Below are 17,985 nucleotides of genomic sequence, written 5' to 3'. Positions count from 1 at the left end.
ACAGAGAAACCCTGTCTTCAAAAACCAAAAACCAAAAACCAAAAACCAAAAACCAAAAACCAAAAATCAAAAATCAAAAATCAAAAACCAAAAAAAAAAAAAAAAAAAAAGTGTAGTATTTGGTAATTGTTTAATATATCCAAGAGCTTGTGTAGCCATTATACATGATTTTAGAATATTTAATTATAGCCTCCACAAAGAAACTCCAGCCTCATTAGCCATCACTGTATCACCCACGATTCTAATCTGATGACCACTAACCCATTATCTCTGTAGATTTTCCATACATATATAGTCACTGTATATCCCTGTTCCCAGTCCTTGGTGGCCACTAATCCATTATTCCTGTGAATTTTCCTATTCTAGACTTTCCACACAGATGGAAGTATCACTGTGTAGCTTTTTTCAACTTGGTGTAAGAGTTTCAAGATGCAGCAGTTTGTGGCATGCAACTGACTCCATTTGCTGGCAGTGACACCACCAGTTGACACATCAACATAGATGGGAGACGTCTCAGATGGCCCCACCTCTAGATGAGAATCTTCAGGCAATTAACAACTGCTGGAAGAGGGAGTCAATCTACTTCGAGGATAATCCCCGTAGGTTATCCAATCCCAAGTGATTAGCTGTAAATACATATACATACAGGCAACACTAAAAGGACTCAGCGGGTTATATTTACATATACGTCTATCTATCTGTCTGTCTATCCTATCAGTCTGTCTATAACAATAATGATTAAAGAAGAGAGGTTATAAATTCAAGAGGGGAAGCACAGTAAGAATTAGAAGGGGAAAAGGACAGAAATAATGTAAATAAATAACATGTATAAAATTCTGAAAAAAAAAAAATTTCCCTCTGTCAGCTCTCCCGGATCACACAGGCCCTGTGTACACTCGTTATGTCCTTTTTAAGGGAGAAAGGTGAAGGCCCTCACTGTGTATGGCAGACAAAGTACCTTCTCAGTTCCTAGGAGTCTGACAGCTTCTGGGTGGACGGGAACTTATTTAAGGTCAGGCTACCAACCCTTCTGATTGTTCTTTAGCCAATACCACCTTTGATGTCATCTTCAAGAGACACAGCTACCTGACACCTGATCCTCTGGAAAGAGACTGTTTTCACCAAGTCTCCTTATCAGGAATTCCCTGACCATCTTATGAAAACGCACACTAGAGTGTACATTCCAAGGACCTGGACTCCAGCTGTGACTACCAAATGGGGTTTTTATACCTATATGAAGTGAATTAGGTCTGTTTCTAATTTTTTTTTTAATTGATGGCACTTCTGCTTTGGGTGTTACCTTAGTGTTTTATTGCTATGGTAAGACACCATGACCATGGCAACTCTTTAAAAGGAAAATGTTTAATTGGCGCTGGCTTACAGTTTGGAAATTCAGTTTATTATCATCATGGCAGGAAGCACGGAGGCACACAGTCACCACAGGTGTCATTGCTAACGAACACTCACACTTACATTTTCTTTCTTCTCTCATTTTAAGTCCTTACTTTGACCCACACCAGTATTCACTGGATGAAAAGAGAGAGGGTAATGACCAGGGAGATGAAAAGGATAAACTAGTTCAGCCATTGCCACAGTGACAATGATGAATCTATCACATTCTGGTTCTTGGTTCTCAGACTCTTGTAACATGGTGTGTGATATTTTAGCTCATGTCCCTTCTCTGACAGGGAAAACCTTTTGAAGATTAAAGAGACTGTAGGCTGACAGCAGCATGTTGTATGTAATGGGAAGGCCAGGGAGATTGAGAAGTATGTTGCCAAGTTCTTCCTTTACTTTTGAAGGAAGGAAGCTTTGCTTCATCTGGGAAAACTGCTCTCCCAGCACCACACAGACTGCTGTGTTCTGAGTTCTACTGGAGTGTTAGGGGTGGGCTGCAGTCAAGAATGAGATTAGAGAGGAAGATAAAGGTAAATCAGAGGGTGTCACTGCAGAAATTCCCACTGTCCCAGCACAGTGTGACTTGTAATCCTCGGGGCACTGACATGCGTCAGTCCCCATTTACGAACCTGACCCACCTGGTATGACCCCTGTGGCTTTGCAATAATAGATGTCCCATCCCCAAAGGTGGCACAGCAGCTACTGTCCTCGCAGTTGGTGATGATAGTGGCATAGTGTGAGTTTTCTATCCGCATACACTTCACCTGTCTAGTGACAGTCCTTGGACCTTCAGCTACAAGTAAAACACAAGGTAAGGAGACCGGGTAGGATGTGTACAGTGGGCAACCAGCCTCAGATGATCTCTTGGCCAGCTGGATTCCTTATGGCAAAAGACCTGGCTGCAAAGAATTGCACAGGGTTCAAGCGTGGCCTGCAATCCTTGTCAATATCCTTCAGAATAGCCCCAGACTCTACACTCTGATGTGACTTAGCATCCTGTCTTATTAAGTATGCTGTCAGCATTCTTTTCATTTTGAGAAGTGGAAAATGTTTTTCAAATTTTCAAAATTGAAAATCATTAAATATTTCCCCAGTGACAGTTGAGACTTGTTCCTATTTGGTCATTGTTTCCAAATATGCGTATGTAGAAAGTCTCCAGGTAGAGTAAAATGGGCATTTTGCCTATGCCTAGGTTTATTTTCTTGTGCAATTCATTTTTATAACTATATAAATATGTGTTAAGAATAAACAACATATGAGGCTTACACACTTTATATTAACATAAATTATATACTAATCCATCAAATTATATAATTACTGTATTTATCATTTATACCTGTATTTTTCAACATTGTATTGAGGTCTCTAGCATTTTTTATTTTTGAGAGAGTGTTTCAATATGTAGTATAATATGTAGTACAAACTGGTTTTGACCTCTTGGTCTTCCTGGAAACTGAGATAACAGGCCTCTGTTACCAAACTTGAAGTCTCCAGAAATAGTGTGTGTGTGTGTGTGTGTGTGTGTGTATGTATGTATGTATGCGCGTGCACACATGTGCATATGTTTATAGCATCTGTGTTTATATGTGTTTATATACAGTTTATTTATATTAAGTATATGTGCCTATTTTATATTAAATGTGTAACTGCATTTAGTGTATACTTAGTGAGTGTGTTTGTATTCAGTGTATGTATGTATGCATGTATATATGTATGAATGTATGCAGTCTCTTACCATCACGAAGTGGTATCCCTTTTAGTATTATAGTACATTTTATTTTTCCATTCTACCACTGAACACTTATATATTACCCAATATTTCAGTGATATGCCACATTGAAAATTGTACCTGTATGCCTATTTCATCATGCAAAGATGAAAGGCTATCTATATAATAAAAGCCTAAAGTTAACACTTTATATGATATACATGTTACAGGGAGGGCCCTTTATATCACATGGGTATTCCCTGGCTGGCTCACTTATTTTTATGAATACTTTTGATGGTGAGCTTCCTATCTGACTCATGCTGTAACATTCTGTTGTCAACATCTTGAAAAATATAACTCACTTGTTTCTTCATCATTTGGGGGAGTAATATGATCTTCATACACTTGGTAAAAGGTTGTGATTCTGGTACCATCAGCATGGTCCACAATCCGAGTCCCATCCTTCTTCTCGACAATGATCACCTTGTCTTCTCGAGTAGTCATGACCTGAACATGAAGGCAGAGCATCAACCTTGGGCTGAGTGGCTGGACCCCAGCAAGCTTACTTCTGAGCTTAGTGAATGTGAAGGTTTCCTTTCTACTTGATCTACTGCTTTGAATGACTCCTGAGGTAGATGAGGACATTTAGACTTTCTAAATTTTATGAGTGAGGGAATTTAAATTTAGGCTTATGAGGGTTAAGAAAAAATGCCAAAGTCGCTCAAATATTAAGTGTCATGGAACATTTCAGAGTCAATAGAGGCCAGTCTGACCTACAGTTCATATTATCTGTTTCCTTAGAAACTATTGAGAGGATATGGCTCATGTAGGTTGCCCTCGTGTTATGAATCCTGCTCTGCATAGGATAGGGTGAACTGCAAGGTAGCCATCAACACAGTAATGGACCCTGTGGAGAGAGAGGCTGCCGCTCTTTTGGGCTGAGGTGATTCACATCTACACATAACCTGTTGCCTGTTGTGCATACTGTGAACGGATTTAAGGGATTAAGTTGCTATGGGTGTGGGTGGTCAGTAGGCCTCCTACATGATGAGGTTGCCATGCCAGTTGTACAGTAGTTCTTGTCTTTAGTCTTTCTTTAAAGTTAAGTCAATGTGGGTGAAAGACTATTATGTTAGTTTGCACATAAGTTCAAGTGGAGTATCTTCCTATATGCAATAGAAAGAGAGTATGGGTCCGGGTGGAGTATTGGGAACTTTCTTTTCTCTGTGAACACATGTTTGACAAGAAGCAACTTAAGGGAGGTGGGCTTATTTTAGTCTATGATTTGATGGCAAACAGTCTATCATAGCAGGACTGGAATGACAGTGGGAGCACACGTTGATGATATTGTGTCTGTAGCAGAAAGGAGGGAGAGGGGGGAGACGGGGGGAGAGGGGGAGAGGGAGAGAGAGGGAGAGGAGGGAGAGGGAGGAGGGAGAGAGAGGGAGAGGAGGGAGAGGGAGGAGGGAGAGAGAGGGGGAGAGGGAGGAGGGAGAGAGAGGGGGAGAGGGGGAGATAGGGAGAGGGGGGAGATGGGGGGAGAGGGGGAGAGGGAGAGATAGGGAGAGGGAGAGAGGGGGAGGGCTAGAGAGAGGAGTGAGTGCTGACACTTATCAGGTTTGTTTGCTCCTCTTTCCTCTGCATACACCAGTCTGGGCATCTGGCTCACACTTAGGGTGAATCTTCCATTACCCTCAAGACATGCCTAGTGGTGCACCTTTCTGGTGATTTTAAGTCTAGTTGGCAATGAAGCTTAACCACCACAGAATGGAAATGGCTGAATGGCCTCAGATGGAAAGACAGGTCAGCATCCCATCACCTGTCGGGGTTATTCCAGGTCATCCTAAAAGACTTTACAGTGCTAAGCACAGGGTATGCACTATGATGGGGGCTGGGGTGCTATGGTAAACTGGGATGGAGGTCTTTACTACAGGTTACAAGTCCCTGGTAGGACAGAGTTTCGGGGCTGCTGGGTTCTATGGTGAGTGCTCTGCTTGGCTTAGTTCTCTGCCTAAGGCAACAGTGCTGAGCTTGAGCCTGGTGTGCTAGAGAACAGTTGTGGCTTGAGCAAAGTACAGGGAGAGACAAAGACTCCAGGGAGGCGTGGGCAGATAAGGGGAGTCTGGGAGCCACAGACTAAGTAGCAGAGCCTTCAGACTTTATCTTAAGTGGAATCAAACACTACTGGAAGGTTTAGGATACACATACCAGAGTAGGAATCATGAAACAATCAACTAATCCCAGCAGTCCCTTCAGTCTGAAAGAACAACCAGACCCTTGTCTGATCAGCTGTTATAAACCCACTGTGTCTCCCCAAATGAATATGATGAAATCCCAGCCCCTAAGGTGGTAGCACAGGAATTGGGGCTTTGAGGCAAGGTCATGAGGTTAGAGTCCCCTTGGATTAGATTGGTGACCTTATAAAAGGCCTCCTGAAGATCAACCTCTCCCCGTTCTGTGAGACTACGACGAAACCAGGTATGTGGGGTCTGGCATGTCCCTTCTGTTCACATTGTGACCTTAGGCAAAGTACTCAAATTCCCTAGCTTAGTTTTCTTCTTCACAAGATAGAAACTGCAGTTCGTTGTAAACTAAGGCGTTGGGTGAGCTATTACACAGAGATGGTAGAGGTAAGTGCCTGGGCCACAACTGTCCTCAGTGTTTATTAATGGAGCTGCTCATATTCTTACTTATCCGGGGCATAAGGTAAACTTGATCCTGTTTGTAATTGTTGGTTCAACAACTACATAGTGAAAATAGGATCAATTATGGGAATTAACATTTATAACTAATAAATATTAATTTGCATATTAAGGTAAACATTTTACCCCAGGGCTAAATTACAGTTACTTGATGCATCTCAAATAAAAAAACCCAACCAAACTAAACACCTCAAAAAAAAAAATCTTAACAAAGGCTGGCTTTTCTAAAATGATCAGGCTCATTGAATCATACAAAGAAAAGACAAATAGCAAGGTCAGAGATTGTGACGTTATTCTGCAAATAGCTGAGGATGTGTAGGTTAGATCATGGAATCTCCTAAGAGAAAGCAGACGTTTGTTACAAGCAGTGTGTGTTTGTAAAGCAGAGACAAGTCACCCAGAAAAGACTTCATTTTGGGGGGGGGGTTAGGGGGTGCACAGAGTTCCACATACAATATTGGGGGGATAACTAAATATTAGAAAGAGCCCAGCTCTCAGTCACTAAGAGTAGATTGGAAATCTGGTGCCAAACACTTCCTCTGAGTGTGAGTTTTTGAGTGCTCAACTTGCTGGACTCTGTTTTGTCATCATGTAATAAATAATCTATAGTTCTATGAGGACTAAAGTAGACAAAACTCCCCAGAGGAAGCCTGGCATGTGGAAGGTACATGACTCATGGCAGGGGAGTGGTTTCATGTCATAAACTGAACCACTACTTTTAAAATAACAGTTGTTTACTACTCTCTATTGTGGTCAAATAAAATCCCTTGTACAGATGTTCACTGATGGTGAGTTTTTGTTATTTAATGTGAGTGTGATTCTTTGAAAGCATAGATCATGAACCATTTTGACCACTCAGTACAGAGGGCCATAAAGAAGCAGGACAAGGACATATAGCCTCTCATTCCCAGAGATAAAACAGATATACAAATATATTTAACACAAGGAGATAGGTGACATTAGTCACAGCTATGCTTAAGTAGTATAAACAGTTCAAGAGCTAGTCAGCATTTCAGTGCACTACAGAGACTAATATAGGAGTTCAAGCCAGCCTGGGTTATGCAGCAAGACTGTCTCAACAATACCACCACCACCACCACCACTACCATCACCACCACCACCACCAACAGCAACAAATTAATCACTTAAATAAATGAAAGAAAAAGAACAAAAATTCATAATCCTCATTTCAAAAATTTGTATTTTGTTCTAACATGATTTCACATACACACATACAAAATACACACGCACACACACTTCAGAAAATAATATGCTTACTACTAAACCACATAGTGATTTTAGGTGGGTCTACTCATCCATCCATCCATCCATCCATCCATCCATCCACCTACACACACACCCACCCACCTACTTACCTACCTTCCCACCAACCCACCCACCTACTTACCTACCTTCCCACCAACCCACCCACCTACTGCCTAACAACGATTTGGAGGTTATGATTTTGTGCACATCCTTCTATGTGTTTCAGGACTCTCATGGTTTAGGTATTTTTGTGATGTGCACCACTTTGTCGTACCGTTCCATTGACAGGATCTGTAGCCTGGAAGAACAAATATGGTTTCAAGTCCTCAATTTTCTCTAGTCCTTTGGTGCCAATCCTCCTTCCATCAGGTGTTGTGGTAAACCAGGTGCCAATGTGGGACTCCACAGGAGTTGGTGGAGGCACCTCTGGGATAATATCATGGGTTTCACTCTTATTTCCCACTGTTTGATTTTTGTGACCTTTTCCTGTGGATGATCAAGGACAATTAGACAGTGCAGTGTAACTAGAACACTTTCATAGACTGCTCATTAAGTCCTAACACAGTATGAACCTCTTTAGACACTTAGACAAGCCAAAGCAATAGTCACCAATTATATTACTTCTTAACAGGGAAAGTCGAGTTACTAATAGGTCAGTTTGGGGACTGAACCTTAGCTGAATTGCCATTACCTTCCTCCAGGCAAACACCCTATGTGCAGCTCACCGTTTGGTGAACGGAAGCCATTGTATTTATTTCTGAACAGTTTTAATAATCCTTATTTGTCTCTGAATCCCAGATCTTGTGTGGTCTATATTCTACTTTTGGGTATGTCACTCTTCTCTGGCATATGAAATCTATCCACTACAGACTTTGGAACATTTAATCTCCTCTACTTAGTCCATTCTGAGTCTGAGGGCCCTAACTAGCCAAGCAAATCCTTGGCTTCTCATCAGCAGAAGTGACTTTGTACAGCTGAACTCCACATCAACATCCATCAGATGAGTATTCCCTTTCCATCCTTCTCAGCATCTGGGGGACACATGTGTCACCAGGCCTCACTGATGAGGTAAACTCAGAAATCAGTGATGAGCAGAAAGTAAAGGATTGTTAAGTGTCTCTAGATTCAGAGCACAAAATGCTCATATGTCAGACTACAAATCTCAATCCAATGCACAGGGACTCAAAACCTGGGCAGAACTGAAGAAGAGACACACAGTGAATTCTCCCCTTTAGTTGCCTCAGGATTTGATAGTGACTTGTTAGCACTTCCAGAAGAGCATCAGAGAGGAGCGTGGTGCCAGATGCACAATGTGTATACATCCCCCACATGAGGGAACAAATGTGTTTTCTTCCTCTCTTCCCCTGTCTTATTCTCTCTTGTTTTCTCATCACCAGGAGTGGAAAATTCATGCCAACATGAGGATCCTAGAAAGGTAACGGAATCAGAGCAAGGGATATGGGGGGGGGGCACAGCATGGTGTGTGCAGACACCAATGCACACTTTTTTAGTCCGGGGATACATTTTTATGGAGAGGAGAGACTGGAAAGGGAGGCATGGGTCCAGTAAAATGTATTTTTATGGCCTGTTATAGATCTTAATATCTCCTACAGGAAACATTTAAGAGGAACAGTGAAGTGCTCAAAAGACAAGTTGGGTGCTTTTGGCAGGAATATAGGAAATTAGTCATAAAGAAAGCATGAGCAACAGTTAGAAAATATTAGTGTAGCAGAGATTGCAGGCAGCAGTAGAACAGATAAGCATAATATCAGTGCCAATGGACATGGGAGAATATAGGTGTGAAAGGACGAGAGGTGGAAGAAAGCATTGAGAAGATCATGTGCATGCTCTGAACTCTTATGTAACTACTTTTGTCCTTTATTATGGGCACAGATAGATAAAGTGATGAAGACAGGGCAGTGATCAGACATAAGGAATAGGTATAGTTCATGTTCCATTTCCAGCAACATCACCAACTCGTCATCAAGAATTCCACAGAAACTAACAAAAAATGCCAGTACAGTTTTGTTAGTTGGAAGTGTCTCTGAAGGAATGACTGAACGATGTAGTCGGCACTAGCCAAGGCCTAAGTAGAGGCTGGGACACAACGAAGTAAAGCTTGAACTGAACACAGCTTGGCCCTGTGAGAGGGCCTTCACAAACTGGGGTGGCATGGGACTAAGGAAAGAACAAAAATCAGAACTCACTCAAGATGGTTCGAGGAGTTAAATAGGAAACACCCCAAGAAGCCCGAGACTATGAAGAGCTGTTCTCAGAAAGTGTGAAGTAATCACAAAATAAATGCGTGCTTTATGTTGCTCTATACCCCAGCACGACGGGGCAAGCAGTCACTGTTCAATCTGGGGCTGAGCAGAGAAAGCAAAAAATGTGTGTGGTATGTGATCACAAGCAGCAAGCATGTGAGTCTTCACGTGAGAATGACCATTGCTTAGGTGACATTCCGAAACTCCCTCAGAATAATAATTTAATATTAGGGTTAATATTAGATCCATGATATTTTCCTTCCTGTAACAGAACTGTTTTCAAAGAAATGTATCTATATTCGTATTGGTCCAAAGCATTTAGAGTTAAAGCAACAAGAAATAAAAATGATCATGCAATAATCAAAAAGCAACAAGGCACAAGCACTTCAAAGGGGGAGTCGGAGGCACCAACTGAGCAGGCGTAGAGTCTGAAGGGTGAGATTCCTGGTGTGAAGGGGCCAGTTTAAGTGTGAGCAGAGAGGAGGTAGGATACCTCTAATCTTTGAGGAGCAACAGGGGGCTACAGCAATAGCCTGCACTATTTCCCTGCACTATTTGGGGAGTTACTTGGACAATCCTGACCGGAACTCCAGTGGAGGTTTCTCATGCTTGGCCCCGGGTTTTTGTGAGATAATACATTGCTCTTGTTGGTAGCACTGTCATCCCAAGTGGCATAATTTTATTAAAAAATATATCATATGATTTGAGGTAAGTATAAAATAATATGATTCCTTGAGGCCTTATCAAGCATCCTTGATATTATTATCCATTTTTCTCCTCTTTCCTCTGTATTGACCTCCTTGTCCACTCACCAATGGGTCCTCCTCCTTGTTTTTCTCATTTTCCTCTTTACATCCACTGTATCCTGCTATGTCCTCCCTAGTTCTCCTCCTCTCCCCTGGTCTTTTCTCTCTTTTCTTTTTCTTTCTTTCTTTCTTTCTTTCTTTCTTTCTTTCTTTCTTTCTTTCTTTCTTTCTTTCTTCCTTTCTTTTTACTTTCCTGGTTTCTGGTACACCAGGATGAATACTCACAGATGAAGACTTGGAGCTAGAGACTATAGAAGAGAGAACACGTGGTGCTTGCTTTTCTATCTCTGGGTCACCTTACTCAATATTTTCTAGCTCTTTCCATTTTCTTATACATTTTATGCAGGTAAGTTCCTATCTATTTCTTAAGCCACTGTACACTTCAGATACAGGACTTGGAAGGTTTGAGTTGAATATAACTCAGAAGCTTCCTTTCTGTGATCTAGCTTTCATATCACCAAAAAGTATTACAGAACCTGCCAAGGGAGGGAAGCAGTCAATAGTCCTGTCTATCTATAATGCCCATGAACTACAACAATGACCAACATAACTAGCAATACCTAAAGGTACAATAGTGTCATTCACATCTTGATGGTAACCAATGGCTGTGTCATTGAACTTAAGTCTCACTCAATAGGAGGAAAATCATGCTTAATACTAGAAACATAGCCAGTTATCAGGGACTAGTGAAGTCATGAGTCTTAGAAAAGACCTTACTACCACTACGTTACTAGAGCAACATAATTCCTAATTATATTCTAAAGCTTATTGTTATACCCACAGATAAGTGTGGCTCTCGCCCGATGCCAAAGAAGCTTCTCTTTATAGCAAAGAGACCATTACAGAAAACTACAACAGGTCACAACACAGTGATTATTAGGTGTGGGGAATCTAGCCCCAATGTATACATCTACAACACAACTCATGCACTTACAACACAGAAATCATTGTAGAGGAGGAGATAGCCTATAAGAGACAGAAAACAGAGAAGTCTGCTAAGTCTGGATTCTGTCTCCTAGAAAAGACAAGTGTCCCACTTAAGATACCTTATCCATATGGCTGTCTGAACAGGAGTTGAACAATGATACTAGCAATAGAGAGAATAACTGGGAATTGTGGATCACCAACCCCCTAGACAAAGAACTACAGAAAACAGCTGACTGCTGTGTGAGTGAAAACAGTCTCCTCTGAGGTCAAGGACTCTCACTGGCTGTTCAATAACAACCGGTCAGTCCTGAAATCATCTACATATCATCTACATATCATATACATATGTTAGCCATATTAAATGCACTCAAGGTGCATGTACATATTTATGCACTTACATATAATGTATCAACAATAATCAAAGGGCTAGACACCATCAATTTGAGAGGAATGTAGGGGAACAAGGGGTTGAAAGGAGGAATCAGAAGGGGAAGTGATGTAATTATATTTTAATTTAAAAAATTTAATAAAAAAACAGAGAAGAGAGATTGAACATAAGGGAAATAGATGTGGAAAAATGTAACAACTGAAATTTAAGCAAATTAATATGAGGTTTTAATAGAAGATATAATGTACTTTAGAGGAGAGCTCAAAGATAGACTTGAGCCAGTTATTTAGACTGAAACTGGGTGTTGCAATCCTCAGTATTCAGAAGTAATGGAAACGGAGGAGGTCAAAGGCTTCTGTTTTATGAGAATTACAAAAATAGAGTAAAGGGAAATTAATGGAAATAATATTTGAAGAGATAATTATTGAGACATTTTCAGTATCAGTGAGATACACTTATCTACAGATCAAAGTGCCTAATGCACTACCATTTGTATAAGGAAACCAAGTCTAATTGAATTGAAACTATTATAAAAAATGGGGAATGATCTGAGGACGGATGATATTTAAAGCAGCAGGAATTGGACTAACAGCTATCTTTAAAGCATGAGGTCCGTGTCAATGTGCATTGACTTAGAATTTCACGTGAAGTGAAATTGCCATTTGAGAATAAGCACAATATAAGGAGATTTTCAGGAAATGTCAGCTCTTCGATGAATGAATTAAAATCTCTAAAAGCAAGACCTTTCAAACTTAGCTTTGCCGACATCTCCCTATATGCTGCATATAAGAGACACATCTAGACATGTGCTACAGAGGAATGTGAGAGTGGAAAAGTCATACCCGTGCGGTTACTTAGAGCCGTGGGTAGGAGAGACACAGCAGTCTAAGCAAGGAAACATTAGGGGAGAGAAGTCTCAAAATTCAAATAAAAAACAACCCTGTAAAATGATGACAAGATAAACTCACCACAAAGAATAAATCTAAAGCTGTATTTACAATTATACCATCAAACTATCTGAAGGAAAATTTGACAGGACCATTAAAGAAACAAATTTATCTTACACAAAAAGCAAGTAGGAGTACAAGAAACACAGTGCTGAGCAGGCGCCGCTCGCCTGTGAGGATGGAAGCTGAGGACCGGGAGTTCCATCTGGAAGGAAGACTTGTAGCCTGTTTGTAGCCTGTCCTGTGTTATCTGTGAAGTAACAACACCTCGTATTTCTACGCAGCTAAAAGGAATTTAAAAGTAGTTTATGATGCATGAAAACAGTATCAAATTCCAATTTTAATGTTCATAAATAGTTTTTATTGGGACACAGCATATTTGAGGCGTATTGAATTATGAATTATCAAAAAGTCCTTGCATGCTCCAGCAGAATTGCTGAGTTACAGGGACAGAGAACACATGGCCTGCCAAGTCTGAAAGATTTACCATCTTGCCCTTTACAGAAAAAGTGGCTGAACTCAGGTACATCTGGGAAACACAACTAACAAGCTTCATATAATAAATAAAAAGAGAACACTGTATCGAATAACTATGTGATGCATGCTATTTTCAAGCGAAGGTTTGAATTATTGATCATGCATAAGATTATAAATCATATTTCAGCAATTAAGAATCAGTGGTTAAAATAAACTAGGAACATTATAGAGACTTGAAAATGACTGTAGAAGGGGATTAAAACAATTCAAAAAATTTCAGAAAATTGTTACAGTGGAAGTGATAGTATTAAAACTAAAATATAATTATTGCTGTGGAAGTTACTATGAACCAAACTCAATAACCACCCGACTATTCAATCTCACCATTAGTCAAATAGTAACAAGGTTCACTAATCAAACTGATTGACACTTAGAGAATAATATTTGGTATTGTCATGAGTGTGTGAAAGTATCCTTTCATATATTGTACTAGTGGGAGGGGTATAAACAGAAATCCTCAGAGCAGCAATCTTTGCTTTCAATTATTGCAGATGACACTATCTGCTACCTAACACCCCTTACACCCCACCAATCAGACAAAAAAAGAGGCACAAAATATCGGCTCTTTGTTTTGGCAGCACTGAACCCCATGCAGGTGTAGCCCTTGAGATCCAAAGGGAGGAAGGAAGGTTAGGGTTGGGGTCAGGAATCTCTTGAGAACACACACTCTTGAATGCACTTTTTTTTCCTTTTCTGCTTTGGAAATTGCTAAATGGAAGCTCCTGGGTGCATCTGAGCTTGAAGAGAAGTCCAACAGCATCCCAGGTATGCTGACTTCAATCTTTTATTACTTAGTTAACAAACCCCTAAAACACAACTCCAGATAGTATAGCTAATGTGTGAGTAGGTACAATGGCATAGGAAACTGTTCATTATGTGTGGGAAAATGTGTGTTATTTATTCCACAAAGAGGAAGAAGGCAGTTCATGAGCTAGTAAGCAATCCTGTGTTGGTAAAGAAAATTAGCATGTACATATGAGTGTGTATTTGTACATGAATATATATATATATATATATATATATATATATATATATATATATATATATATATATATATGTATATTGATATAATACAACAATGCGCAGCATCATAATGAGGAACGCCTGTGAAGCATTTGAAGACTGCAAGTGCTGCAAAGGAAGGTACTTAGATGGTTACCTTTCTTAGTAATGATGATCTCAGGTCCTGTTTCTGATTTGGGCTGAGAGGCACTGTCCACCAAATCTCCATTATGGGGGCTTGTAGGCAATTCAGGAGATGTGTAAACAGGACCTGAATCAGGGCTGCTGCTCACAGCACCATCTGCAAAGAGAATCTGAAGGGAAAACAAGGTCTCCGAATTCTCAGAAGTCAAGAGGAGGCTGGTTCTCAAAGAGTGCGCTACCCTACATGTTGGGGCTCAAAATAATCTGTAGAACAGCTGAAGGCAGACCTTCATGTGGGTGCCAGAAAGTGCCATTAGAGGGTTGATTTGCACCTGCATACAGCAATGACTATGAATTCATATTTTCTACCCATATCTGTCTTGCTTCTATTTTGCACCCTTTGTTAGATTAATATATTTTTCTATATCCTTATTTTATATCATTGGAAAATCATATAGATAAGAATTCTTCAACAGTCACATTTTCAAATGTATTATATTTTAAATGTCTGATTTCCATTACCTTCTACCAAGGATGCATGCCATCTCTAGGTATCATAGATACCCTATGGGTACCCATGTGCACAGCCTCCCAGGGAGTATGGAGAGGAAGTCAGCTGTCCCTGTGACTCTGACCTGATTCTTCCTGGCCTCTTCAGGAGCTTTGCAGGCTACCTGTGCAGTCCTAGGTATCAAGGTGACACTTAAAGATAAATCAGCACCATCCCAGATTGGCACCTGGCTGGGATGAATCTGAAATATGTTTCACATGCCATTGTCTAAACTACATTCTCCTCCCATTCACATTGGTTTCTTCCAGAAATGCTAGTGCATATGGAGCATTTCCACACCTCTTAGCTCTTTTCTCTCTACGTCACCCTTCCTACCACTTGGCTTTTCACAATTACTTTAAAATTTGAAGAACTTATTGATTTTTTTCCATAGCAGTTTATACTTATTTTAAATTTCATTCTATCTATCTATCTATCTATCTATCTATCTATCTATCTATCTATCTATCTATCTATCTATCTATCTATCACCTATCTATCCATTTCTCTCTCTCTCTNNNTCTCTCTCTCTCTCTCTCTCTCTCTCTCTCTCTCTCTCTCTCTCTCTCTCTCTGCATTCTCGCACACGCATTTGTGTGTATCATGGCAGATATATGAAGATCAGACATCAGCTTTCCTATGTATATGTATGTATGTATGTACATGCATATTCAGGCATATATGTATGTGTGCACATCATGACAGATATGAAGATCAGATGTCAACTTTCCAGAGTCTCTTCCCTCCTTCCACCATGTGAATTTTGGAGATCAAACTCAGTAATCAGGCTTGATAATCAGGCAGGTGCCTTGACCCACTGAGCTATCTCACTGTTGTCACGGCAGTTAAATTTTCCCTAAAATTATTGTTAACTTGAGTCTCTGTCTATATCATTTTTACCCATTTAAAATTTATGTTCAAGTATTTACTGTTAGGTGATTTTAACAATACTGAATCTGTTGTTTATTTTCTTAGACACATAGCCTTGAAACCCTCATGGCTCTTAGTAGTATACTGTCTACTTAGAGAAGCCTTTCCCTCTGATCATTTTTGAAGGTGGGCAAAGGCTTGAGGTTTCTGGGTTTCATAGCTTCTGATTTTTAAGTCTCTACAAAATGAGTTTACCTGCAGAACTACCATGATTTTCAGCTCCTAGATGTATACCTTTCTATTCAAAGTCCTCCTTAATTTTAGAGTTTTTTTCACTTGTACATATTTTAAACTTTGTCCTTATATCTCTATCAGTCTGACCCTAACCACCTTGCATCTTCTAGCAATTTTTTAAACACTTCTTATACTAATGACATATTTCGTTGTCTTCTAGTACTTTTGGGAAATGAGTATTTAAGACTTTCCCTCCTCCTGCTATAAGATGAGTTGAGGGAAAAAGAGGAAAGCATATGGAATCTGCAGTCTTATAGATCATCATATAGAAGGAACACCATCTCTATTGTATGCACTCTGCCTTTCAGGGACAGCCTAACTACACTGCAGGGCCTCCAACTGCACTCCTTTTCACTTGCTACTTTAATGCACCCTTGTGGTTTGTGCATGTCTCCTCCGTGCAGTAGCCTTGCTCCTTACTCAAAGTCTAGCTGTCTTGTACTTCGCTGTGTGGGAGGTTATTTAAATACTATAGTCTTTAACCTGTGTGGATCCATCCAGCATATACTTGATAACGGTGCCCTGGCTGGTGACAACTCTTGATGCCTCCTGCTCCATAAGTGGTATTACTGCTTTATAGAACTCATAGTGCTTCAACCGCTGGGGGTAGCTCTGGCGAATCATGAGGTTCCGAGTGGGTTCTTCATCTACGATGGAATGATCTTAAAAATCAAAAGAGAGTAAAGCTATTGGTGGGGTGAATGGTGCTATGGGGCTGGGATTTTATCTTCTTTTTTGTTTGTTTGTTTTGCTTTGTTTTGTTTTGTTTTTATTATTTTGTCTGTGTTTGAGAACTAGGGAAATTTCCTTTTATTCATGACCGATGGCTCAGTACACTCTGTCTTTGATGACCTTTTTCAATCAAACAAAGTGAGTAAGGACATTTTAACAACATAACAAATAGTAATCCTTCTTAGATCATTTGCATACAGTAGATTCCAGAGCATGTCAAGGCCAAATGATTTAGGAGCAGAATTTCAGTGTCTTAGTGACTCCATTTTCTCTCTTGGCATGCCATTCTAAGTAAGCTCTTGTTCCATGGTAGACAATGTTCTGGTATCCCCTGCTTGCCTTGAACTTTAGGGAGCCTCTCATTCAAACCTTCTCTAACTTACCCATCATCCTTCAAAATTAACACAAACCCTCCATCTCTAACCATAACCAGACAACTCTCAGTGTTCTGCTGCTCTCTGGTAATCAAGAACAAAAACACTGGATAAATACCTTCCAGATAGCAAACTACTATGGAATGGCTTTTCAATTCGATGCAATACCATTTGCCAATTTTTATTTCTTGAGCTACAACCAATGCAACAATGAACAGAGTTAAGAGACAATCTGCAGGATTGGGGTGAGGGATCTTTGTGGTTGTTTATCTAACAGAGGGTCAATATCCAGATATATAGAAATAGCTAAAGGAGCAAATAGTACAATCAAATGGGCAAGTGAGCTGAGTAGATACTTTTCAAAGGAAGAAAATACAATGGTCAATTACAGCATGAAAAAAACTCTGTAACATCCTTGGCCACAAGTAAAGTGCAAGTAAAACTACACTTGGCTGTCATCTTACCCCAACCAGATGGCTATCATTAAGAAAATTCAAAATGACACCATTAGATATGGGGGTAAAAAGAATCGTTATTCACTGCTGAATGGACTCCAGTTTATTCTCAGATATAGCACCCGTCCCCCTTCTCTCTCTCTCTCTCTCTCTCTCTCTCTCTCTCTCTCTCTCNCACACACACACACACACACACACACACACATACACACACACACACATACAAACATACATACACACACACACAAGAAGAGAGTGCTTAATGCTGAATGTTCATCTTAGTCTTCTCATTCTCACTGTTCCTTGTTTAGATCAGTGAGCAAAGTGCTGTACCTGTGGCCCTCTGAAGAGGCAGGAAGACAGGGCTACATAAAAGCCATTAAGAATGCTGCATTTACTAGGTCAAGAATGACTTCCTAACTCTGCCTTTTACCACTCAGGTGACCTTGCACACATTGTTACATTTCTAGAAATCTCAGTGTCTGTATTTTATAAGATGGAATTATCAGTACCTACTCTTGTAAGATTTGTGTTTTTACATGCATGTTAAGGACTTTGACAATGGTTCATCACAGCAAGTGCTTGAGAATGGTCATTATTCTGATCATTACTCGAAAATTA

General features: G+C 40.1%; 1 protein-coding gene across 1 annotated transcript in view; it reads right to left on the bottom strand.

The window, feature by feature from the left end:
- Window positions 1–17,985, bottom strand: part of Spag17 (sperm associated antigen 17) — a 237,961-nt gene that overhangs the window by 57,338 nt on the left and 162,638 nt on the right. Inside the window, exons 27-31 of the mRNA XM_021195509.1 lie at window positions 16,287–16,465; window positions 14,103–14,259; window positions 7,349–7,560; window positions 3,469–3,613; window positions 2,037–2,191 (exon numbers count right to left, since the gene is read on the bottom strand). Of these exons, the coding sequence (XP_021051168.1) occupies window positions 2,037–2,191; window positions 3,469–3,613; window positions 7,349–7,560; window positions 14,103–14,259; window positions 16,287–16,465 (848 nt within the window). The remainder of the gene's footprint in view (window positions 1–2,036; window positions 2,192–3,468; window positions 3,614–7,348; window positions 7,561–14,102; window positions 14,260–16,286; window positions 16,466–17,985) is intronic.

This window comes from Mus pahari, chromosome 4, assembly GCF_900095145.1.
Source record: "Mus pahari chromosome 4, PAHARI_EIJ_v1.1, whole genome shotgun sequence".
Classification (NCBI taxonomy): domain Eukaryota; kingdom Metazoa; phylum Chordata; class Mammalia; order Rodentia; family Muridae; genus Mus; species Mus pahari.
This window is presented reverse-complemented; position numbering and strand designations above follow the sequence as displayed.